This window comes from Diadema antillarum, unplaced genomic scaffold (assembly GCF_040938485.1).
Source record: "Diadema antillarum isolate AM-2024a unplaced genomic scaffold, OU_Dant_1.0 scf00000132, whole genome shotgun sequence".
Taxonomy (NCBI): domain Eukaryota; kingdom Metazoa; phylum Echinodermata; class Echinoidea; order Diadematoida; family Diadematidae; genus Diadema; species Diadema antillarum.
In genome coordinates, this window is record NW_027271021.1 from 468,931 (window position 1) to 493,903 (window position 24,973).

General features: G+C 37.7%; 1 protein-coding gene and 2 non-coding genes across 3 annotated transcripts in view; all 3 read left to right on the forward strand.

Annotated features, from left to right (window-relative positions):
• The window catches only part of LOC139720698 (anthrax toxin receptor 1-like), a 42,494-nt gene extending 17,521 nt beyond the window's left edge, over positions 1-24,973 (forward strand). Inside the window, exons 2-15 of the mRNA XM_071632052.1 lie at positions 809-886; positions 1,572-1,643; positions 2,363-2,469; positions 2,998-3,071; positions 8,126-8,278; positions 8,963-9,023; positions 9,701-9,799; positions 10,918-10,987; positions 12,669-12,750; positions 13,486-13,581; positions 19,235-19,357; positions 21,248-21,388; positions 23,639-23,719; positions 24,420-24,973. Of these exons, the coding sequence (XP_071488153.1) occupies positions 809-886; positions 1,572-1,643; positions 2,363-2,469; positions 2,998-3,071; positions 8,126-8,278; positions 8,963-9,023; positions 9,701-9,799; positions 10,918-10,987; positions 12,669-12,750; positions 13,486-13,581; positions 19,235-19,357; positions 21,248-21,388; positions 23,639-23,719; positions 24,420-24,446 (1,264 nt within the window). The 3' untranslated portion in view covers positions 24,447-24,973. The remainder of the gene's footprint in view (positions 1-808; positions 887-1,571; positions 1,644-2,362; positions 2,470-2,997; positions 3,072-8,125; positions 8,279-8,962; positions 9,024-9,700; positions 9,800-10,917; positions 10,988-12,668; positions 12,751-13,485; positions 13,582-19,234; positions 19,358-21,247; positions 21,389-23,638; positions 23,720-24,419) is intronic.
• LOC139720749 (U1 spliceosomal RNA) lies at positions 16,072-16,233 on the forward strand. The gene has a single exon (XR_011710177.1). It is a non-coding gene; the product is annotated as a U1 spliceosomal RNA (small nuclear RNA).
• On the forward strand, positions 18,091-18,252 carry LOC139720748 (U1 spliceosomal RNA). The gene has a single exon (XR_011710176.1). It is a non-coding gene; the product is annotated as a U1 spliceosomal RNA (small nuclear RNA).

The following is a 24,973-nucleotide window of genomic DNA, read 5'->3' on the forward strand; positions in this document are numbered from 1 at the left end:
CGCATGTCCGCGTGAAATTGAACATTTGTGTGTTTTTCTGTAATCGCCCAGAAAACATTGGTTTTTTTTCAAATATTTCTCAAAAGTCAATTCTTAATTCCCGGGAATTGGTACATGAGTGAGTGATAAAGCCTGTGTGCAAATTTGTCATCACATTAGGCATAACTGTTTGAACACAGTATACGGTGATGAACTGATATCTTTCAGGTGTAGGTTGGACAAGGAAGGCGGCATCACCCTAATTGACAACCTGTAATTGTAATCAGGCAGTGGAGGTTCTAGGATAGTTTGTGGTCGTGAGAAGGTTGAATTGACAGTTGACACATACTTTCAAAACGATGATTACCCACATTAGTCAGTCAGTGATGAGTTTTAACCTGCGGTAAAAATATAATTATGCTCAGTGCCGGAAGTCCATCGTGGCCGTGGTAAACAACGGAAACAAAACAAAACTAAACAAGGCATGTAAACACGAAACAAGGACTTACATGTAACCACTTGTTTTATCTAAAATCTAATCTCTGGATCAGTATTCGTACAAGAATTAGTATTCTGATATTATTGCATTATGAAGGGGCTATAAACCCGACATTTTTTTATTATAGTTACGATGCTGGTTATGATACGAAGTCAAGATGACTATCATTACACCTGGGATTTTTTTTTTTTCGTTTTTCTTTTGATTGGCTAAAATTCAGTATCATCGCGACCAAACTAATCTGTTTTAAAACGACGTAATCAATATGGACTCTGTTTGATTTAATTATTATTTAATTAATATTGCTTTGTTTTGTTGTTTTTTAACCAGGTCCGGAAGCGTTACGGAAGAACAGTTTCAGCAGCAAACCGTTAATTTTGTTGAGGCGCTTTTGAACCGGTTCACCAGGTAATTATATGCTTTGCACACATTTAGTGCAGTTTAAAACAAACCTTCTTTTGCGTATAGGAGCTCGTACTTATATAAGCATAATATTATAATAGGCCTACATTCAATGGATTTTTCCATGAACATTATACGTGAATTAATTCTGTGAAGAAGTGAAATTCTAATGAGCATCAGCCAAAAGAATTTTTACCCTTGCAAGACCTGGAATTAAAAAGCATCACTGAACAAATTTTAGAAGAATAAAGTACTGTTGATTCTTTGACGTATGAAATAATTAAAAAGGGCCAAAGTGTTTCTTTCATATAGCTGCACATCTCAAGCAGCGATTGATAATACGCTATCATGATAAGAGTACGTTGGTCATATTTAAGCAGGGTATTCTCTTTTGAGTCATTAATTGATAAACTAATATTCCATCACTGTCATTAATACATCCGACATTGCTTGCCGTTAACATTTTGCTGGGTGAAACATTTTGTTCAAGAGAGTATACGCGCTGGCTAGTCTTGAACGCAAGCACAGCCTGCTTTTGAGTCCAAAGCATAAAGAGCACCCACTGTGCTTCAATAAAATCTTCATAATGTCGTAAAGTCATCAGCCACCAAGTGCAAAGCGTAGTCTTGTAACTGTATACATAGCGATGGATTGTCTTTGATATCCAGATTATTTTTCGTTTTGTTCTCAGTTCCAAGATTAGAGCCTCCTTCATCACATTTTCCGGGGATGCAGAAGTTATCACCAAGCTCACAGGAGATCGGTGAGTATGTCTTCAAATGTCTCTTCCTCTTTTATGGCAATGATACATTTCTGAAAGGCGACTGGAAAGTTTTGCAATGTCATAGGAGTCATCACACATTGATTATAATTTGAGGAAGAACGTTTGGACTGAGAGTGAATGTAAATTCATACCTATCGATTGTATAAAGTACACGTACTATGCTCGTGTTGACAGAGTAACTCGATTTCAATATGCTTTTCTGCGTGACATGCCATTATTAGGAACCATCAAATAAACAATGACTTTGAACATTATCAAAGATTATAAGTACAGTACAATATTGTAGTACCAAACAGCTCCTTCTGCAATACATGTGCATACTTAGTGATGTTACTTTGACTATACGCAAATACCTCCTTCGTAATAGCCTACATCATGTAATTTCGCTTTACAACATAAAGCCCCACGTCAAGTTTCCCATCTCTGATTTATACACGTTGTACATCAGAGCACTCTCGTTATAACGAACACGGTTAAAACAAAACTCTCGTTACCAGTTACAACGAAGTAAAGATTAAGGTTAAAAAAAAAATGTGTGTATCTACGTATACTGTAGTTTATTGTTCGGCCATAACGACATGTCGATGTAACGAACGACCTCGATATGACGGGAGTCACCTTACAAATCCTCTAATTTCCCCTTTATGTGTAAATGAACAGTTGCATTTCATTTTTGCCCCTTCATGTCTAACCGACAGCAAATTGCTCGAAGATGGTATCGCTCGATTACGTGACGTCATCACAGACGGTGGCACTTACTTGCACTCCGGTATCAAGGAGGCCAAGAGACAAATTCTCGCAACAGGTGAGTAGCATTCTTTCGTATTGTTTATAGATGCAATCAAATTCTCCCAACAGGTGACTGGCATTCTTACGTATTGTTTACAGATGCAAACAAGTTCTTGCAACAACGATAGTGTCGAGCATTCAATTTCGTTCGCGCCAGGTGGCTGGCATTCTTTCGTAGGCCTATTGTTTTAGAGATGTAATCAAATTCTTGAAACAGGTGACTAGCATTCTTTCGTATATGTTTAGAGATGTAGTCCATATTCCATTGTTGTTGCGTTTACACCTGTCTATTATGTACGTTGCAAACATTGAACTGTGAATTAAAGGACTGTTAAAGCATTGACGATTGTGCCAACATTGGCAAGATGCTTTGTAACATTTTCCGTCCAATACGTTTTGTTTCCATTTGGTTGCTCATGATCCATATCAAAGTGTATTGCGGCTGAATATATCATATAGCAGATTAAAAATAATTCTGATTTTATAAGACCTATAAAGTGTGTTATGGATAAGCGCTAACGGCACTTGCTCTTTATCATTGAAGGCGGCGACACGGCGAGCGTGGTCGTCACTCTAACCGACGGAGTCCTGGACGACAGGACTAAGGCGGTCGCACAGGTAATCCCAAAATAGACCGTTTCTGCAATGTATAAGGATGTTTCTTTTCCTACAGCCTACTAACAAAACATTTCATTCACCTGCTCCCTCCCACTGTGTTCCATAGGTATATAGGAATGTAAGTTATTGCCAGGAAAGGACAATCCTCCGGCAAGCTTTGTGGTTGTTAAGGGCAAATTTTGTGAAAAAACAGCATGCATAAACTCTGAATTCATCACAGCTAGAACCTGTATTTCAAACGAGAAATCAAGTGAAATTAGTGAAGTTTGATTTTTATTCTGAAAAGAATGATAGCCAGGTTGAAGAATATAGGATTTGCGTGATGTCGCTATTATATACAACAACCAAACAACTAAACAGCAACTCAGACATGATCTCACCGGTTGATTTGAAGTATCAACCAGCGTTGATTGAACTATTAGAGAATATTCTTTTTTCCCCATTTTTTCTTTGAATAGTAATGCAAACAGTCAAAGCGAAGTCATACAGCTCAACGAATATCTGGGTGATATCACTAATTATAAAATGGGTTCAAGAATGTAGCCAATTGGAAGCGCTGAAATGAGTCACGTGTGCGTGCATTATTTTCTTCAGGTAAGCACTAAGAAGAGTCTCTCTTCCACCTCCCTGGCCTGACGTACGTCACAATGTTTTACACTAGCAGTGCGCACTCAATCAGTTGTTACAAGTGCGTCACGCGCTACTATACGCGCTGTCAATCCTGTAAACAACTTCTAGTTCGGGCCGCGGGCTGCCACAACAGCCGGCGGCCTTTCTTGTGCATAACAGTACGTGGCGTACGTATACTCTTATACGTACGTACAGTACTTATCGTGTAGTGTGCGGGATTTCCGAGTGCGACGTGCGTAAATGTTTGGGACGAACATCTTCGGACATCTTGACTTTTGAGCGAGTGCTACATGTAGCTGACTGGTATTGACCCACAAAGGTACGTGAATAATGCTGTTAGTTTTCGACCCATTTTATAAAACTAATGATGCACAGGATTATTTCGTGGCGTTAGTGAAGGTGCGGCTCACTCTCGAGTATTGACAACGGTTGCAAACATGCACTCGGCTGCGCCTCGTGCATGTCGCACCATTGTCAATACTCTCGAGCGCGCCGCGCCTTCACTAACACACTCTATCCTGTGCATCATTAGTATATCATCATACACATGGCTGGTCCTTTAGGTTATTTGGGTAACGCAACCTCACATGGATTGTCTATAAGTTCATGTTTTTTTTTTCTCTCTGTCAAATAAACGTGCTCAGTATGACTTTGCTAAGACACTGTGTTATTTCAAGAGTAAGTCAGAACCTCCGTGCATTAAAATGCAAAACAAGATGTTTCTCGAGTCAATAAATTCAGTTAAAAAGAAGAGTTTTTTTTTCAGGAGATATTACAGTCATTAATGATTGAAACGGCAATTTGAGGTACTCACCGGATGTCACATGGCACATTAAGTTAACTAACGTCCCAGCTTCCCCGTCATGTTAAATGTGTAATTATACTCTATAAGATACAGTGTTGATTCTATATGATTACTCTCACTTACAACAACCCTTTCTCGGGGGAAAACCTGTGTATGTTGTCCATCATATTTACTATTCTCCACTTCTATGATCGAAACAATGCATCATGATGATCATGAACTTTTATTAGTTCCCTAAACAATATTGACACGTCTATAGCGAACGTCTAAGGGGTAAAACAAACATTAAGATGATGCTGTCATTACGAACAAACACACCTCCGTGGTATAACTCACCCACACACATATCAACACTTGCACATTATCAGCTATTATCAACGATCACTAACTGCGCGAAAAATGAGACTATGAAAGGAGTGAAATAACATTCCAAAATACAGGTCATGTCTTATTGGCACCTCGTCTGCGGACGGATTGACTATTTGAAGGAAATTTGTCATTTGATGAATGGCGTGCCTGTAGGCGATCGAGCAGCATGCATTTGATGATGTCCTATCGTGGACAAATACGTAACTGCATGCAGGAAAGAAAGAGTTCTGATTCACCTTCCAGATTAATTAGTACATTACTCACGTATAGCATGCAAATAATAGTATTATGTGTAAGAGGAGGTGGGTGGGTGGGTTGGTTTGTGTTTGTAACTTTCAGTATTTAGTTTCAAGTTTCATTTTATTTCCGAATTTTTCTATGAGAATCGTAACATGGATTGCACCCCTTTACACTGCGCAAGACTTAAGCCCGCTTCTATAAAGCGAGATAACTCTAGCTCGGAATTATTTTAAAACAGCCATTCTCGGCCCATATGGCACGAGCTTGTGAAAAATACTGCACCTATTGAGTGCAATCCACTTAAACACTCGAAAACAAACTCACTGTCGAAGGCTTGACCAAGCTGAAATCGAGATACCTTTTATACTAACGTAAGCTCGGGCCTGATGCGGACCTGAACCACATCCTTTAGAGTATAGGCAAACTTTGGTTCGGACTAATCTTCCATTTTTTTTTAATACTGGGGGGTATTTCGCTTCAGATCCGGACCTGAAGCGAGATACCTCCCAGTATAAATGGGGTAATATATTACTATCAGTACATGTATATGAACAATGTCTCGGAAAATGAATGTGCAGTATGTAAGTCACAATGATTTACAAAATACTTGAACAGATACGTTGACATCAAAGAAGTTGCACTAATCATTGCAATCAATTCCAATTTCAAGCAGGAGAAAAAAATGCAGGACTCTGCCATTGTAACCAGGTGCTTGATCATTGATGGTAGCCTAAAAATGAAAAAAAAAAATGTATGGAAAAGAGAGAAAGAAAAACAAAAGGCCACGGAAATCGAATCGAAAGCTTTTAAGTCAATCCACCTCTATACGCTAAGCCTTGCCTAGCCATCCATGCAGATCCGGGACCATTGTTCCATATTTTCAATGAATTAAGACAGTAATGTAGGCCTACTTTTACAGCTATTGGATTCCCTTGACATTTTTTGTCTTTGAAAACCCCAAATACGCTTCTTGACAAGGTATCGGTACTGAATCACAAGAGTGCAGAATTACTGCAGATAGAAGTAGTGTGGCTTCTTCTCTAGCAGTTGAATGTGACAGAAAATAATGTGCAATTTATTTATTTCCACAGCTGAAAGAGAGAGAGAGAGAGAGAGAGAGAGAGAGAGATGGGGGAGGGGGGTGTCGTATAGGACTCGGATAGTGACGAGTAGGTGGATTCGTCATGAGAGCCATGAGCTGTGCGTTTCAGATTTACTCCGCAGAGTACAATCTTCTACACAGAAGACACGTAACCCGCAAATTGCATCATTCCTTGCTATTCTAACAAGACATTCAACCGTGGATGATGTGCATTTGAGGGCTGTGTTGAATTTGGTTCAAAACCTGTTGTCCCAGGGGTCAAGTTGGCATTTTTTATTTGTTGTTGTTGTTTCTTCCAACTTAATCAGTACGCAGGGGAAATCTTTATTCCATGTGAAATCTTTATTCCATGTGAAATCATGCACCATGTCTTCTTGAACACCTGTGCGCAAACTTCCGTAGCGATTCTCTGCAGGGAAAAAAAAAATTGTTGAACGATGAGTCATCGTGCTATTATACTAGGGGTGCGTCTGTGACATTTACAGAAAAAATGTGAATAAACTTCCAAGGATTGAAGGCTCTGAAAAGAAGATGACAATGAAACGGTGGAATCCTATCGCTATGAATAAGTGCCTCGTTTTGATCGACTTAACGAATTTTTGCTTCCTGCTATCTACTGAAGGCGAAGAATGGTACAATAAGTATGTACTATCCCACGTTCCTGCTGTAACCATGGTTTCAATGACCCGACAGAGGTCACGTGGCTAGGTTTTCTGGATGGCACGTTACCGCACAAGTCTCTTTTGGTTAACCTCCCCGCGGGAGCTCGGAGCACAGGGTTGATCCCCGTTTTCCCCTTTCTATTGGCTTTCCTGTGTTTGCAATGAAACAGGCTCGTGTCAAAGTAATACATTGTTAAGCTGTTTAGGAGTTAGGAAGGAGTGCTGAAAATTGCTACCGGTATTCTTTGAGAGCAATGCCACAATTACATTGCTATGCATGCAGTAAAATCAAACAAAAAGAGCTGTATATTTTTTATTTTCAAATCTAGAGATTCTTATGCCCCAAAATGTTTTCGCATTTCTCACGGTTGCAGCCACATTTTTGAAAATTAGAGGAGATAATAATATGTCATCCCCTTTAAGCTTTCCATCAGCGTGGACTACATATTTCATTTTCTATACAAATCTATTAAAATCAAATACAGTGATTACATCACATCAAAACTTTATAGATGCAGTTATACAAGAGTTTACTGATAATGATTTAACATGACATCGTTTCCAGCGACAGTGAAGTTGCCAGCGCCGTTGGAGTTGTCATGGTTTCCGAATGTTTAGCACGTCAATAAACACCGGTAGCGGTTGTTCTTATAGGTGCGTGGCCCCCACACTTGTCCTTGATTGCCTTCAATAACCGATTACATACTGAACCGGGTGTGTCATATTTTACCTCCTTTGGAATTTATCAAATCTCAAAGGAAGTGGATTTAACTTGTGTTAACGGTGTTATTAAATGAGGATGTCAAAAAAATCGATGAATTTATGTTTTATGGAAGTGCGTATGTGAATGAGATGAAGCTGCCACCTCTTCACAGCAAGAACATTGATTCTATGCCTCCATCATGTTGAAATATTAATGACTGTTGTGATGTGAAACATATTTCATATTTCGCCCAAGACAGTGACATTATATTTCATGACCTGTTTTCCTCATGTTTGCCTTCTTGATAATGACTTAATACCTGATCAATATTAAACTTAACCTTCTGACTAGAAATTAAAATGTTTATAGGGTGTGAAACTTAATCAGTAATTCTTTGTCGGTCAAAGGAACTAAAATCACTTAGAGCGTTGCTAAACGCCCGCCCTGCAATTCATAGCTTGCTATGCTTCAAAATAGTTCTTCTTGTTCATTGTATTTGTTTTTTTATTTGTTGTTATGATCATCCTGACTTTTTTTATGCAGGCAAACACCGTGCGCAATGCAGGCGGGTCCGTCCTGGCTGTGCGCGTCGGCCAGAGCAACATCAGGGACCTGGTCGACGTTGCCGACAAACCGTCATCGGAGCACATCTTCCGTGGGGACTCCTTCAACGATCTCGACCACATCATCGACAAGGTTTCTAATTTTAATGTTATTTGATGATAAAGATAAACTTTACGAACAACATGATGTGTCACAGAACATAGTAAGACCAATTATAAAAACAGATAGATAGATAGATAGATGAATGAATAAATATATGAATAAATAGATAAATGAACAAAGGGGACATTAACCTTGCCCACAGTCTCCTGTCATAAACAATAAACAGCAGTTCAAACAACAAACAGACAAACAAACGAACGAAGAGAAAACATCCACAACACAACAAACATGTAATATTCTAAGAATCTGGCAGTGATGACCTCTTAATTGGGGAGAGATTGTATATGATTATTGCTGAATATTTATGATATTTTTGTATTTACAAACTAATTGGCTAATGGCACGCAAATGTATATGTTGTTAGAATATACGTTCCGATTTTGTTTATATGTCAAATACAGACAAAATGTTATTGTATAGTAATAATCATTACAACCCAATTATTTCTTGTTTTTGTGAACACCAAAATCAATCAATCAATCAATCAATCAATCAATCAATCAATCAATCAATCAATCAATCAATTAATCAATCAGTGATCAATGAAGTTGCCTTTTCAGATTAGCATAACATGGTAATGACTGATAGCAACTATTACTGACCGTTATGAGAATGTGAGCAACTTTTTTTTTTTCACCTCCTATACACCCACAGATTGTCAACACGTCGTGCGTGGAAATTTTATCGGCCTCCCCAACTGTAGTATGTACTGGAGGTATGTATGAAGACTTCCTGGAAGAGGAGAATGCTCTTATCCTTGTATGAATCATGTATATAGGGAGTTACTGTATCTCAACTGGAATTGAGGAAATTCATGCAGTGAACACGATTCATCTATACATTTTCATTAATGAGAGCATACATGTGTTTCAGATTATAATCCCAGCATGTTCACAACTACTGCAGAATATTGAATGAGGGGATAATCACAAACTTAATTTACTCTGGCACAACACTATACGGGCATTTTTTTTTAAATGTGTTATTTCTTTATCATTATTATTTGAGGGAGTAGCTCGTTGTGTACGTTGATAAACATTCTTCATTTACAAATCTTGTAAACGATGGTTCTGATAACGTGTATAACGTCATGATTGTAGTCTTTACAATGTATAGAGTTTAAGATGAAGATTTAAGGTATACTGTGTTAGGACCGTATCTCGACGTATATACAGGGCCAAGAGTTTCTGTTTTCTGTTGATGGAGGTAGCTATAATGTACCACTCTCTCACACTTTTCTTTGTATTTCTTACCATTAAAATGATATCGCAATCACTGGATCTCTTATTATGAGAATGTTGAGTCAAGTGATTTACCATCAGGCGTATACTAGTAAATTCATTTGCCACAAGACCAACCAATTCACGATGTTTATGCTTACTTTTCTTGCAGAGACTTTCAACGTCACCATAAAAGGTAACGGATTCACGAGGACGATGGATGTGTCAAAGGTCCGGTGTAACTTCCGGCTAAACGATACAGACGACCAAGGTAATTAGCCGCCCTCGTGACTTTATCAAAAAGAGAGAAAAGGGATTATATGTTAGCGCGTAAACGGTTAGGGCCGCAAATATCAAAATATTAATGTACTTGGTTTAAGCTATTAAAATAATCGTGGAAGGGTATCAGATTTTACTTACGATACCACTCGTCTACCCTTTCTTCGTGTATGGGATAAGGAAATCTTTCTGAACTTTAGATCCAAATTTCACAATTACAAGCACACTGTCATCCTTTTCCGTACTTTTAAAAATCGTCAGGGCTTCGACGTTATTTTAGAGTCACGGTGTGAAATCGGGTCAAGGTATAAAGGTAGTCAAGGATATGACCTTCTTTACTCAGTGGTAAGATGATAACGATTTTAATGACGAATGAAAGGGAAATTTCCCGACCCTTTGTGCTTGCGTATACAGTCATCATGTATGAGTCACTTTAACCAATTCAGGCGACATCAGTATAGTACAGTATGACCTTCTTGAAAATATGCTATAGGATGGGAAAGCACCGTGAGTTATTAAAGCTCTAAATTCAGAATGTCCTCCTTGTTAAGGAAGTAGTTGCAATGTGAGTTTCCATTTTGCCGAAAATGTGAGATAATGTGACATAACCCCCCCCCCCCCCAAAACAAACAAACAAAAATCGAGCATACGAGGAAATAAAGCAGAGACGGAAATCCAGATATGGGGAGGGAGGTGGAAAAATTCCTTCATAGAATATGCCCAGGGTGCTGCTGTGACAGATATTCTGGTTCCCATTTCATAAAGCTGTTCGTAAAATTACGCATGACTTTACGAACGAATGGAATACGAAGTGCCAATGTGTGTGCCCATTTTTTCCCTTATCTGATACGTTTTAACAAAGTACGACTGTATGTCAATATTTCATTTACATTGGGGCAAAAATACACTTTCAACCAAAAACGTGTGTTAACTTTTTTTTTTTTGTAAGAATAATCACCATCTGCAAATTTCAACTTTAGCTTTTGAAATTAACGATGATTAGGAAACCCACTTGGCTTGCCATGTGTAAGTCGTTCGTAAAGTCGCACGTAGCTTTACGAACAGCTTTATGAAACAGGACCCAGCTGTACTGATTTCTTCCCTCTACAGAAGTGTCGCCGCACCTAGTTACCGATAGTGAGCTTGTGTGTCCAGCGCCGCACATCGAAGAAGCCGGAAGGTGCGGAATTACTTATAATATTATGGAATAATTTTAGAAAGTGGAACACTCCCATGTTCGTTGAGGTTAATGAATAGAGTTAAATCACACACAGAAGCGTGATAGAATACGAAATTTTATTGAAATTGGGCGAAAGAAATGAAAGCGGTTCAAGTTGTTGTTCAAGTTGATTTATTTTATTTCCAACAAACAAAATAATTGGAAGTACAATGAAACATTTCAAAGTATTTTTTTCGTCATATAAAGCAGTGACATCTTTCATGACCACATTATTCAAATTGAGCAAGATGATGATGCCATCGGCTCAAAAAGTCTAATCATTGGCATGTGTATAAAAATGTTTTGTTTTGAGTTACTGCTGTACTATAGCAGTAAGGTACGACCTCTTACCCTTCAAAGTTTAGTTTTAGAAGTGTGCATTGATTTGATGTAAGTTATCATATGATTATTTTTTTTTTGAATTTTATTTCAAAGGAGGAAAGTTATTTTGATCGCAGGCCATGTGGAATATTTGAAGACAATAACATCAACACGCATAATGATATACTGTATCCATCGGCATTCATGTCTCATGAAAAACTATTAAAAAGTTCAAATTCCACAACTTTCTCATTGAACAACGGTTTTCATTAAACATTGATTTAAATACAAATGTATTCGCATTGTGCTATTTTTTTCCACGTGTAGAAGTCAGCTTAGATAGGGAGTGTTGACCTGTGTTTTGTACATTTAAAACAGAATCAGGACTAAACCGATCGTGTTCATTTATTCTCATCCTACCTGTTTTAGAATTAGTCAGCGCAACCTTCCTCACCTGTGCATCCATATATATACGTTAAAGAGGATGTTATAAAGGCGTTAAATCGATCATGGATGTCGATAATGAATGAGCAATGACTGTTTTTCTGTGCGTGTGCTCTAAAATTCAGGTCATTGATCCTAGTTTTGAGATGTAGATTGTTCACATCAAATGACTCCTCTTGTCAAAAACCTCCTCCCCCAAAAAGATATATTGCCCAGTTTTCTGCCAATATACCCTGTCAAACGCGTAATATTGTCTTTTGGAAGTTAACTGTGGATATTAGACAGTCCGATTGGAAGCCTCCATTTTTGTCAATCAATATATGAGGCAAAACAAAATTCACCAACTATTCAAACTGATGACACAAAAGTTGGGGTTATTGCCGTAATCATCTCCCTCCTTCCAAATAAAGATACTGTAAAGGTGCGAATGGTGATGCATTATCATTGTCATGACGGAAGTACAGATAGCTTGTATGATAACACACCTGTATGTCTGCATCATTGCACAGTCTTTTTATTCACTCTTAAAAGAAAATATTGCAGAATTAAAAACTTGATATCTATCAAGGATGACCTTCATACACCTTTTATTACTAAACTGTCTGATCTCTGAGGGCTGTCAAACATTGTGGAAAACTGAAGTGAATAGATCTGGACGTTGCTTTGCCAGCAATGCGTGACTATGCTCATGAATGTTTATGGAAAGCAACACGCGTCGGAAGAAAAGATTTGCACTGCTCGATTATTATTAGTGGCCTTGCGTATGTACATGTATTTTACTGAAGATTATATTGCCATTTGTTATATTATAACGCTCCTAAACAGATGTCATTGGACAGTATAACGTTACGTTCTTCTCTGTACTTCCCACTTTCAGTTTTGTTGTATTACAGGTTTCTGTGAATGGCATTTCGTTCATATCCAGTAATGTAACCATCACGGGAGAAGACTGTACGCCGGTAAGTGGTTTTAAATTTCCTCTAAGAGTTTCAGTGTAATGTTTCAAAGCCTCCATGTGAGTACTTTCCATTTGAATATCGAGCACTGATGTAACAAGTGTGCTTGAGCCAAGGAGACGCAGTGTTCAGAGAGGTTTATCCTTGTAACATGAAAAGAAAATGAAAGATAGTTTCATTATCATCTCCCTTCGTGTTGATGATTTATTCTCTGTAGTGTGTGTACGACGAGAACAATTTACGGTTTTCCCCCTGACGACGGAACAAACACTTTAATAATTATGATTTCGGATGAAACAAATCCCTGTCAGCCCACGAGCTTACAGTTAAAGCCCGTAGCACATTATACGACTCACGACTATACGACTGACAGACTCTGGATCCGAAATTAATCAAAGTAGCCCCGGAGTAAACACGCTTGTTTATTTCAGGTCCAAGTCCGTCAGTCGTATAGTCGTGAGTCGCACAGTGTGCGGCGGGCTAAGGAAATTGGCAAATTCTGTACTCCCGTGATGGCGACCAGATGCTTGCAATCCCACGACGGTTATACTCTTCCATGAATCCCTTTTCAGATGAATTTCACAGGAGTAGGCTGTCATAGAAATATAATACCATTCTATTGCATGAACTGATGATACATGTTGTCATGTTAGTGACTGTGGTGTATATGAGTGTTCAGATTATCCCTTTGAGAGTTGTATTAACATGTGCAAGGTGTGTGATTTGATCACGTGACAGCCTGACGTCACTGGCATCGTCCTGGGTGTTTTCTTTGTGCTCCTGGCCCTCGGTCTCTTCCTCCTCTGGTGGTTCTGGCAGCTGCTCTGCTGTGTGGTGAGTGTTCTACAACGCTTCCTCTCCCCCCCCCCCCCCCCGACACACACACACACACACACACACACGCACACACTTAACTGGATAGGTTCCTGTACAATATTATCACCATCATAATAGCAATAAAAATGCAATTTGATAATGTATGATAAACGATGATGATGATGATGATGATGATAAAGATAATGACAATAATAATGGTAATGATTTATTTTGTTTTATTATTCATCATCATTATTATCATTATTATTGATGTTATCATTATACTTATTATTTCTATTATGATGATGATGATGATGATGATCATCATCATTATTATCAGCAACGAGAGCTAACGACACCAACAATGATTTTCACAGCGACAAGAATGCTTGTCCAAATCTTAATCTGAAATGTCTGAAATAAAATTCAACCAGGGAAAAGGGAATTGAGACCTCTTTCTCGTCTCCCCTTGAGACAACGGACAGCTGAAGCTTACCTTCAAAATGTTCGTTACGCGGCCTGCCATGACTTCGCGTTTGCACCTGACATAATAGGTAACTTTGCGAATTCCATGGCATTTGCACCTGCGACAATATTGCTATAATGAAAAGTCTGCACGCTGAGCCAAACAGAAATTTTACCCACAAACCCTAACCCTTATAGTAATCCTCATCCTCATATCAAGCTAAACCTACACTGCAAAAAGTCCGGTGTTAAATAGTGAACACTGAGCTGGTGTTAAATTTTCGGTGCTCATTTATGGTGTTAAATTAACACCTCCGGGTGTCATTTCCAAATTTTAAACTGTTTTTTAAAGAATTTCTTAGTAACTGCACTTCTTGTTGATTTCTAATTTAAACAAGACGATTTAGAATTTTACACTAAAATACTAGATTTTTGAAAAAAATGTGAAAATAAATTTGCACCAAAGTAACACCAGCTGGTGTGGTCTCTTATTGAAGCTGGACGGGTGTTAAACCATTGATATTAACACCAACAAATATCAAATCAACACCATGTGGTGTCATTTTTGAATTAACACCAGTACAGTGTCAAAATAACACCAGGTACAGTGTCAAATTAACACCACGAAGTGTCGGGTGAACACTTTTCTACACCATCACAGTGCATTTTTAACACCTGTGGGTGTGGTCCTTTATTGAAGTTTGATGTTTTTACAGTGTATGTAACCCTATCACAACCTTGACCCTAACCCGAAGTCCTCGGAAAAAAAAAAACCCAAACAAGACCGGAGCAGTTGTCGCAGGAGCAAAATGCCGTGTCACAAACTTTGCGACAAGAATTAGACGTGACACTATACCTTCTTGTCAGCGGAAACCCCTCTCCCATAGGTGATTTCACTATAAAGTGTTTGTCTAAAGTATATAATCAATGACGAATGCAAAAGCAAAACATCTGTGAAACCGCAACTTGTCTGTTTAATAGCCAGTCACGATCAAGCAATTGGAGACCCAAAGGATCTAGTTATATTCGCTGTTATCCATAGGTAAGAATTATAAGTTATGGAGTCTTTGTTGTATTTTTGAAAATGATGATGAATCATAGTATAGTGACTCTTCATCGCGCATTTTCTGCAGATTGCCCATAGCTTTAGACCTATAAGGTTTTTGAAAGTGCGTTGAACTGAAAAACAAAAATTATATCTAAAAAGAGAGTCTATAGACAAGTTAGTTTTTTGTGTGGTTTTATAGGTGTTGTGATGTTAGCACGCTTGTGTAAATAAACTGACCCCGAGATCAATTAATTTCGTCAGCGAAATAAATGAGGCATGTCATCTTCTCAGTGAATATTAGTCAAACTTGGGGGTCCATCGTCAACTTGACCGTGTTCGGACAATATTGGTGTAGACCCCGCCACTGCCTTCATTCCGATGACAATCAGAACGGTGGAAGACTGATGTGTATGTGGAATATCATGCGGGATATTCTTTGGGCTTCTAAAGATATAACTCTTTAATTGAATTTTTAAAAATTGTTTTCACATTTGGAATAAACGAACCTCGAAGAAACTTTTCTGGCTAATTTCGCTACTAATACACGTCTACGGTTTCCACACACATACACCATGATGTACTGAACGTTGTTCAGAGGAATTCAGGGATCCGTAGTGTATTGTCATCAAATAGATCATTTGTTTTTATACAATATCTTTGGTGGGCAACTTGCCGTGACAACCGTGAAAGACACCGCCAACAAGCTACAATGGGCATGCGCGGTTCACTATTGTAATGAAAATGATATGCATACAAGGTTAGCTCATTTCGAAATCATGAACAGTATTCTGGTTCAAATAACATTATTAGTTGGGATTTCTTACGGCTAATGTGAAATAATTAAATAAGAACTGCGTCGATTTTTGTTTTGAACAGAAGAGATGAAAGGATGCTTTATGATTAAGTAGACAAGCTCGCAAGTAGAGTCTTCCATAATAACTATGCCTTGAAGTGGTTTGATAATGATTGGAGCGGCTTGTTCAGCAAATCAATGCATACTTACCTGGCGCAGGAGTTGCGTTGATCAAGAAGGACGCACTCCCAGGGCGAGGCTTGCCATTGCACTCCGGCTTGCTGAACCTTGCGATTCCCCCAAACGTGGGGAACTCGGGCGTATAATTTATGGTAGCGGGGATCTGCGTTCGCGCTATCCCCCACGTTCAAATTTCAAAGAAAGTTCCTGACAGATGAATATGTTGCTACAATCTTTCTGTGATTGGCTCAAGAATTCGAAAGTTATTTTCTCGTTAAATCAGGAAAATTTGTTTAAAAAAATCACTGTAAAGTTGTGATCTGAAATGAAAAACATTAGCCTAAAATTCAAAGAGATAATATATTGCTGATCTGATTTTCGGACAAAGGATTTGTTTCGAAATGAATGACTGGGTCCTCATGATATCATATAATGTGATTAATACATGTATGAAACTCTCGCGTGTTCTGTGGCCCAAATAATATTTCACAATTTCCTTTACAAGATGGGATTTACTGAAAATGAGAGTTACTTTATTGTTGTTTTGCTTGTTATTTCCGTTCGTAACATCGATAAAAATAATGTACACGCATTAACAATGATACCAAAAACAGGTGAATTACTCAAACCTGCCTTTCTCGATGTGTATCAAATTCAACCTTGAAAACTACATGCGACTAATTCCTGACTTTTAAACTAGCCTAGTCTCTGGACGTTGATTGTTGTCCGCCAATATTACACCTGAACGTCTTGGGTTATTTTCTTTTTTTTTTCAGTAGAAGGGAGCATTGATATAATCATTTCGGAATCATTTTCCATAGGGTAATCACCTCCCCTAGATATTGTTCGCGATCTGAAGAAGTCGCCGCTTACGATTCTCCTCGGTCCACTGTGAGCAAAGCGGCTGCATTGGTTGACGCGATGAGACTATAGCAGAGTTAATCCCCTGAGGAATTGTCCTGCCTTGCTTGTGTAAATAAACTTTCCTCGGCAGCGACTAAGCAAAATTATTTACACAAAGCATGCCATTGTCTTGACGAAGTGATAATTAGTCAAAGTTGGATGTCCTTCGTCAACTTGACTATTTATAGCTTCCATTCTGGACGATTATAGCTTACGATTCTCCTCGGTCCACTGTGAGCAAAGCGGCTGCATTGGTTGACGCGATGAGACTATAGCAGAGTTAATCCCCTGAGGAATTGTCCTGCCTTGCTTGTGCAAATAAACTTTCCTCGGCAGCGACTAAGCAAAATTATTTACACAAAGCATGCCATTGTCTTGACGAAGTGATAATTAGTCAAAGTTGGATGTCCAGTCCTTCGTCAACTTGACTATTTATAGCTTCCATTCTGGACCCCCTTCACTACCCCACCCTGATAAATAAATGAATTGGAGGACTACACAGAGTAAATAAACATATAAATCTCCGTTATATTGTTACCAGCAGCTATCTTATCCCATTCTCTTGAGTTTTAATGGGTTGCAGCTAACTCGGGAGATAGACCCCCTCGATTAATTACTATTACAAAGTGTACATGCATGTGAACGAGCAGTCTTAATTTCACCCAGTAGGCTGTGCGATACCATGTGCCATCACAGCCATATGGGTGTGTGTACGCGTGAATGCATGGATTGTCATACCCACACACACACACTCGGGGGCATTGCGGACGCAGGATCCTTTGTGTACGTGCGGGCTTTATTCGTTGTACAGTGTACTACGTTTTGTGCTAAATCACGCATGCGTCGTATATTTATTCAAACAAGCACATGAATATGCATATTAGGTGTGTGATGTTTGGAAATAAGTCTGCAATATCAGCATTTCTGCATTATTGGCACATTTTCTACATCGATTTCATAGGATTAATGTAACAAAAAATTATCCTTAAATATGTTTGTATATTTTTGAGTTCTGGTTACCGAAAAAGTGAAATTTATCAATGATATTACTTATAAAGCTTGGTGGCTAATCTCTTCGATAACCGCGCCTTGATGTGCTTTGATAATGAAGATATCATCATGCTCACCATTCTCAAGCATACTTACCTGGCGCAGGAGTTGCGTTGATCAAGAAGGACGCACTCCCAGGGCGAGGCTTGCCATTGCACTCCGGCTTGCTGAACCTTGCGATTCCCCCAAACGTGGGGAACTCGGGCGTATAATTTATGGTAGCGGGGATCTGCGTTCGCGCTATCCCCTACACAACTAAAATGCTAAAGACAGGATCAACGAATCTTAACATCCACATATCCCCACTCTTTCTCATGTGTATTATCAATTAGGCTCTTCTTCCTTTTTGCTTCAGTGGAGCGTTCAGGCCATCATATAATTCATTCATTATACTCATATTTATTATGCGTCATACAAAGCACATATTCATTTATTTATTATGCGTCATACAAAGCACATATTCATTTATTTATTATGCGTCATACAAAGCACATATTCATTTATTTATTTATTCAGTTTTCTTAACCCAGGGTAGCCCCATAAGTAGTTTACAAACTGTTATCCTTTGTGCACATATGTGCTATCATATATTATATTACAATAAAATGTTTCATAAAAAACCATACAGATACCCAATTATAAAAAATAATGTATTGAACAAGAAAAAATAGGCACAGACATAAATTAGGAATACCTTCAGGGACATCCACACAATTTCAGTTATTCATGAATCTAAAATAAACAAAAATCAGTATTTCAAACCTGCTATCCCCAACCGTCCCTTGCTTGTATGTTTGTTAATATGTATGTGTACATAAGTATGTTTGTGTGTTATATCTATACATATCATATATATATATTATATATATATATATATATATATATATATACCCCTAGATGGGTCATTTGGAAGACATTTCCATTTGTTTTATATGCAAATTTTAAAATACATGTTCAATGGCAATTTACGCAATGGAGACACGAAAATTGTCTCCTTAATGACCAGTTGTCTCCCTAATGAAGACACTTCCCCCCAATATGTCTCCCTAAGGTGCCAACTAGGGATATATATATATATATATATATATATATATATATAAATCATATATATACATATATATATATGTATATATATATATATATATATATATATATATATAATGTATTTCTTTGTGTGTGTGTGTGTGTGTGTTCAGTCACTAAATTTACCACTATATATCCACCTTGGACAGGTTGCAATCAAGCCCCCTCCTCCACCGCCCGAACCTCCCGCATCCCCTAATTCGAAGAAGTGGCCCACAGTGGACGCATCCTACTATGGTGGAGGTGGTGTCGGAGGAATCAAGGCCATGAGGGTGAGTGCCTGTTGAAATATATATTCTATATATGCATATATAGGGCCTCTCTCTCTCTCTCTCTCTCTCTCTCTCTCTCTCTCTCTCTCTATATATATATATATATATATATATCAGTATATATTATGGACTAAAATGTAACCTGTAATGTTAAGCAGGAAAAAAGGAAAAGGAAATCGGTAGGAAAACATTGTAGGGAAGAATGAGCTTTACCATAATCATGGAATTGTGATGTATAGAAGCAGACTTTGTTTAAAGTAACCTTTTTTTCTTAAGTAATATGATAATAATGACTGAATAAGTATTCAGCATCAAGACTACAAGATTGAATGAAAAAAAAACCCCATAATTTTGTAATCTATGAAGTATATTACCATAATATCAAAGCCTTAAATGCATCCTTGAATAGGGTAGTAACATGTTCTTTACTGAATATTCATTTCTATACTTATCTTTGCTAAATAAAACAGTTTATCAAGTAATATCTTAAAAACACAATATGTTGTATATTTTCTCCTAAAGCCAAATTGAAATGAATTGTGTATCATTTAGAAATAAAAATGAGTCTGATGTATTATCATATTTTTTTCCTGATTTTTTTTTTATATCACCTTCACAATTTTTATCTATTTATTTTTAAGGACAAATTAATACATATTCTAGGGGAGACACTATGAGGAATTATTTGTTATAAACATTTCATGCTTATTCTATCACAACCAAATGATGTTTTCAGTTCAAACATATTAACAATTTGCATTATTTCATCTTGCTTGGCTGATTTAAACAAGTCAACATAATATTTTGTGGGGGTTGTGCCAAGCATTCAGTGAAATAATTTTCAAAATGTATTCCAGATGTTCAGAATGTATTCCAGAGTCCCACATGGATGAAAGATGTGTAAAATTCTCCACAACTTTCTGTGCTAAACTCATCAGACCTTGTGCATTTAAAAAAATTATTCTTTACACTAATCATTAATCTTTCAAGAATTTAGTATCATTTATGTAAGTCAATTGATTACAATGGTTCATATAATTTGCAATTCTTATCTCTTGGTCGCTGAATCTATAATTCATAACATAATCTTTTATATTTTTATTGCATCGAGAATGCCTAGGATATTGTTAATCCATTTTTTTGTTTCTTACATTCTTTTATTGTTTAGATTTAAAAATTGATATATTTTCATCATAATATTATATTGATTTATGTATGACTTATTCATAACATATGCTTTATCTATATTTTTCAGTAAGTATTTCCAACCATTGCTATTACTTTAATCTATATCAATGCCATAATTACAGCTACATTTCCTTTGTACACATAATGTGAACTTCTCTGACTTGAAGTTAAATTGGGAAGAAAAAAGAAATATTGGTAAATGATCAAATAAATCATTGTAAAACATGCCATTGATTGGTCACAAGTTAATGATTGGTAATGTGATAACAATCTTTACTCATAATCTATTAGTCATTTTATCTAATGATAACTTGTTCAGACAGTGGTTTCAAACTATCTACCTGTGTCAGGTTTGTGCAATTTATTACATATGTAATATTTTTACACATATAATAATTGTATGATATTTAGCTGTATTAAACATGTAATACTTTCCTTGTGTAAGTCGCAATGCACATAAATTCAACGATTTTCTTGTGTCCATTTAGATTCGACCAAGGTGAGGTTGACTGAAAACTGAGCAATTATAGTGTCTTTGCTCCGATACCCTCTACTACTTAAGTGACACGTGTGGTGTTTAATGAACACCCTTCCATGTTTGAATGAAACATGCAGGCAGATATAATCCATCTCACCTGGAGTAACTTCCGTAACTGTTAACATGTGTATCCTTGGTCCTATGACGTATTGTGTCCTGCGCAGGTGAACTGGGGTGAGAATGGCTGCACGGAGGCCGGTTCCCACCTAGAGAAGGCCAAGGGCGCCAAGACACTGGCAGTCAATGAAGAGGGCACTGACCTCCAGATCAGAGAAGGTCGGCCAGGGTGCCTTGAAAGCCTTAAGGTAAAAAAAAGAAAAGAAGACAACCCTTAACCCTCCATATGTCACAATTATTTCCTGTCCATGGTATGGGTATGTGGGTGAAGTTTTGGCACATTTGACTCATTGGCAGAGAAAGGGTTAACTTGACCCTAAACTCGTCTAATCAATACAGATATCCTTAAACTGGTAACCTTTAAGTTTTCTCTCACAGGAGTTATCCTTCGGGACAGTGACAGTATACATGTATTGATAATGTGATATGATAGCCCCCCCCTTTCTTTTGGGGGAGTGATAAATTGTGTGCCATTTTATTTGTATAGTCCATGTTCTAGATTTCATTTCCTTAAGGCACTAAAATATAAAAATGAAGCGTGATATTTTTTTGTTTTATTATTTCACATGCTCCTTAAAGGACAAGTTCACCTTCATATACATGTGGATTGAATGAATGCAGCAATATTAATAGAACACATTAGCAAGAGTTTGAGGAAAATCGGGCAATCCGTTTAAGAGTTATGAATTTCTAAAGTTTCTGCTCGGTCACTGCTGGATGAGAAGACTACTACAGCTTGTGATGTCACATGTGCACAACGATATAAAGAAAATATAAAGAAAATTCAACATTCTTTCACTTTTCTTGCATAATAAAAGAACACTTGACTTCCCACTTTCAGAAGGCAAGGGGGAATAGTATCACCCTTAACATATGTCAGTGACGAGTTTAGGAAATGTACACTTTTTTCGAAATGTAGAATTTTGTGAAATTCTCTTTTTATTTTCCTTATAGTGTGGTACGCATGAGACATTATACACTGTAGTAGTTTTCTCATCCAGCAGTGACTGTGCAGATACTTTAAAAATTCATAACTTTTGAACGGATTGTCCGATTTCGTCCAAACTTTCACTGACGTGTTCTAATAATATTGCTACATTTACTCAATCCACATGTATATGAAGGTGAACTTGTCCTTTAATCTATATATATATATGTATTCTTGTATCGTTTGTTTTTGTGTTTCCTAAAAAGTCACCGTAAATCAGACTGAATGCGTATTTAATCAAATTGCAGTGGCGGATCCAGAGGGGGGCGTACTGGGTGCACGCCCCCTCTTTATTTTTGTTAAAACAAAAGAAATAAAAAGAAAAACATGGGGGGGGGGGCTCTTGCACCCCCCTTTAATTTTGTAAAGGCGCCTCCCCTTTACGGAAGTCCTGGATTCGCCCCTGAAACTGCCATACTGCACCCTTCCTGTCTGAAAGCCCGCCATGTTGATATCACATGACGAGAACACCTCGTCTAAATTGAACTCACCGTTTTGAATGTTTACACAAGAGAAGCTGCTATCCTAATCCTATTAGGATTTAACTGCCATACCCAGCATTACCAACGGTTAGCTCTCTCATGACAGAGACCCCCCCCCCCTTTGTTTTTATCTCAGTCTGGCAAGTGTAAAATGACTGCATGCATGGGTGCACGCACACATCAGAGTGCTTTGCCGCACATTGCTGTTGCTATGTTGTCATGAGTATTCTCTCTGCCATTTCTACATGCCGGGGAGGTTGGAAGGGACTTCCCCACCTCTCAGAATATGATTTCTTCATACAATTCAGGTTTTAGACCTTGCAATCCCCTAAAACAGTGTTGAATCAATCCCTAGACTAGAGTGGTAAAGAACTCTTGCAGAGAAAAAAAAAATTCCTGCACAAATAAAGATTGCACTTTCTTTAATACGTAATAAAAAAAAATCGTGCAGCTTGTGTTTGGTAGAAAATTAACACAAAATTACGATGCCCACATCACAATCATGCAACAAGAAGTAATTTGGTCATCAGCAATGCATTTCCACTGCCGCAAATGTATAAGTGTCTTTGATGTAGACTACACATCTACAAACTGGTGCTGAAATAATCCTCAAACCCGAGTTGGAGGAGGAGTTGCACGTCTAAAATCTCTCCTAACTCGGGTCTGGGGATTATTTCGACACCGTTTTCTAGATAAGGGTAGTCTGAATTCCAGACCCTTTGCCAATTAGATCAATTTTGCCACTCGTGTATGGATTCAAAGGAGTACTTTCTTCTGTTATAGGTCAATGTTTGTACAAGGGATTAACTGTGTAGATAAGAAGCTTGGCTGGTGAGACAAAACGGTGTCGAAAACCCTAGCTAAGCATTGTTTTACTCGGGTTGCTTTAGACGGACTGTATTCCTAATGATTCCCCTGAAATTCATTGGTATCACCATAGCAACTTGGTATCATAATGTCTTCCACAGAATAAGCTGGCGGCGTGCTTTGCTCCTGTGAAGTCATTGTACGACAGGATCTCAGTGATGAGACCGGCACCAGGAGACAAGGTAAGACAAGACAGACAAACTGAATTTAACAGACAAACATGCACAGAAAGACACCCAGACACAAAAGTATTGGATTTTATGTACACTGTATTTGGCAAGTTTGTGTGTGTATTTTTACAATGAACACATTGTGTGATTGCCTCTGGTGCTCCCCCCCTCTCTCTCTCTCTCTCTCTCTCTCTCTCTCTCTTTCTCTCTCTCTCTCTCTCTCTCTCTCTCTATATATATATATATATATATATGAGCTTTTTCTCTTACACTCATACAAAGAATATACACTTATCTTAATCTAATTCAGAATAATGTCTTGGACACTCTGAAACAAAATACATGTATGACTATCCTTCATATGTGCATGAATTCAGGATGACTTTTCTTTTTTTGGTACTACTTTCATTAGTGAAGCTGATTTTGTTGATCCTTGTGCCATTTCAACTAATTTTCGCCACTTTGTGTGAAACGCAAGTATTTGAAAAATCAACATTATGTCATACTGTGACCCTACATATTCCGATGCACACACAGCACACGGATGTCACATACAAGTATTTCTATCTTATTTTTTTATGAGAATGAAATGAAATAAAGGATGCTGTGTAAGAAGATTGAAATTTGATTTATTATGTTTCATGATTTCCAAACACTTAACATTTCCACCCTTTCTCTTTCCTGCTTTTTTCTTTCAAATAATGACCCACAGGGCAAGTGCTGTCGAGTTCAGCGCTAATGGTGACCTTTGACATCAAAATGACTACCGGCATTCAGATGGACAACAATTTCTACTTTGCAATACTGATATACTCGATACATTCACAATTTTTCCACTCGTTGTACATATTTTTAAAAAACTTGTGAAAATTTAGATCGTACGAAGGAAGTAGGATTTATACCTGTAGTGATGGTTTGAATCCAAACTTTGTACATCGCCCGTAAAGGAGCTAGATTTTAATTAATGGGCAAAATTGAAGTGTTGATTGAAGGAAATATTGATAAACATTTCATGATAACATTAAATATTGGAGAACATGCATGGGTAGGTGTGAAAGTAGTGTGTGTATGTATATATTAAAAGAAAAATCATATGAGGTGACAGTTGCAATTAGATACTAGCAAGGCTATCCTATAACTTCAGACAAGAGAGAGCAAGTTACTTTTAAAGGGACGGCATAGTATTGGTGGAGATGGGGATTGGGCTTTCAACTTTTTGCAATATATCACAAAACCACTTGTGAATTAATACATAGCATACCATTC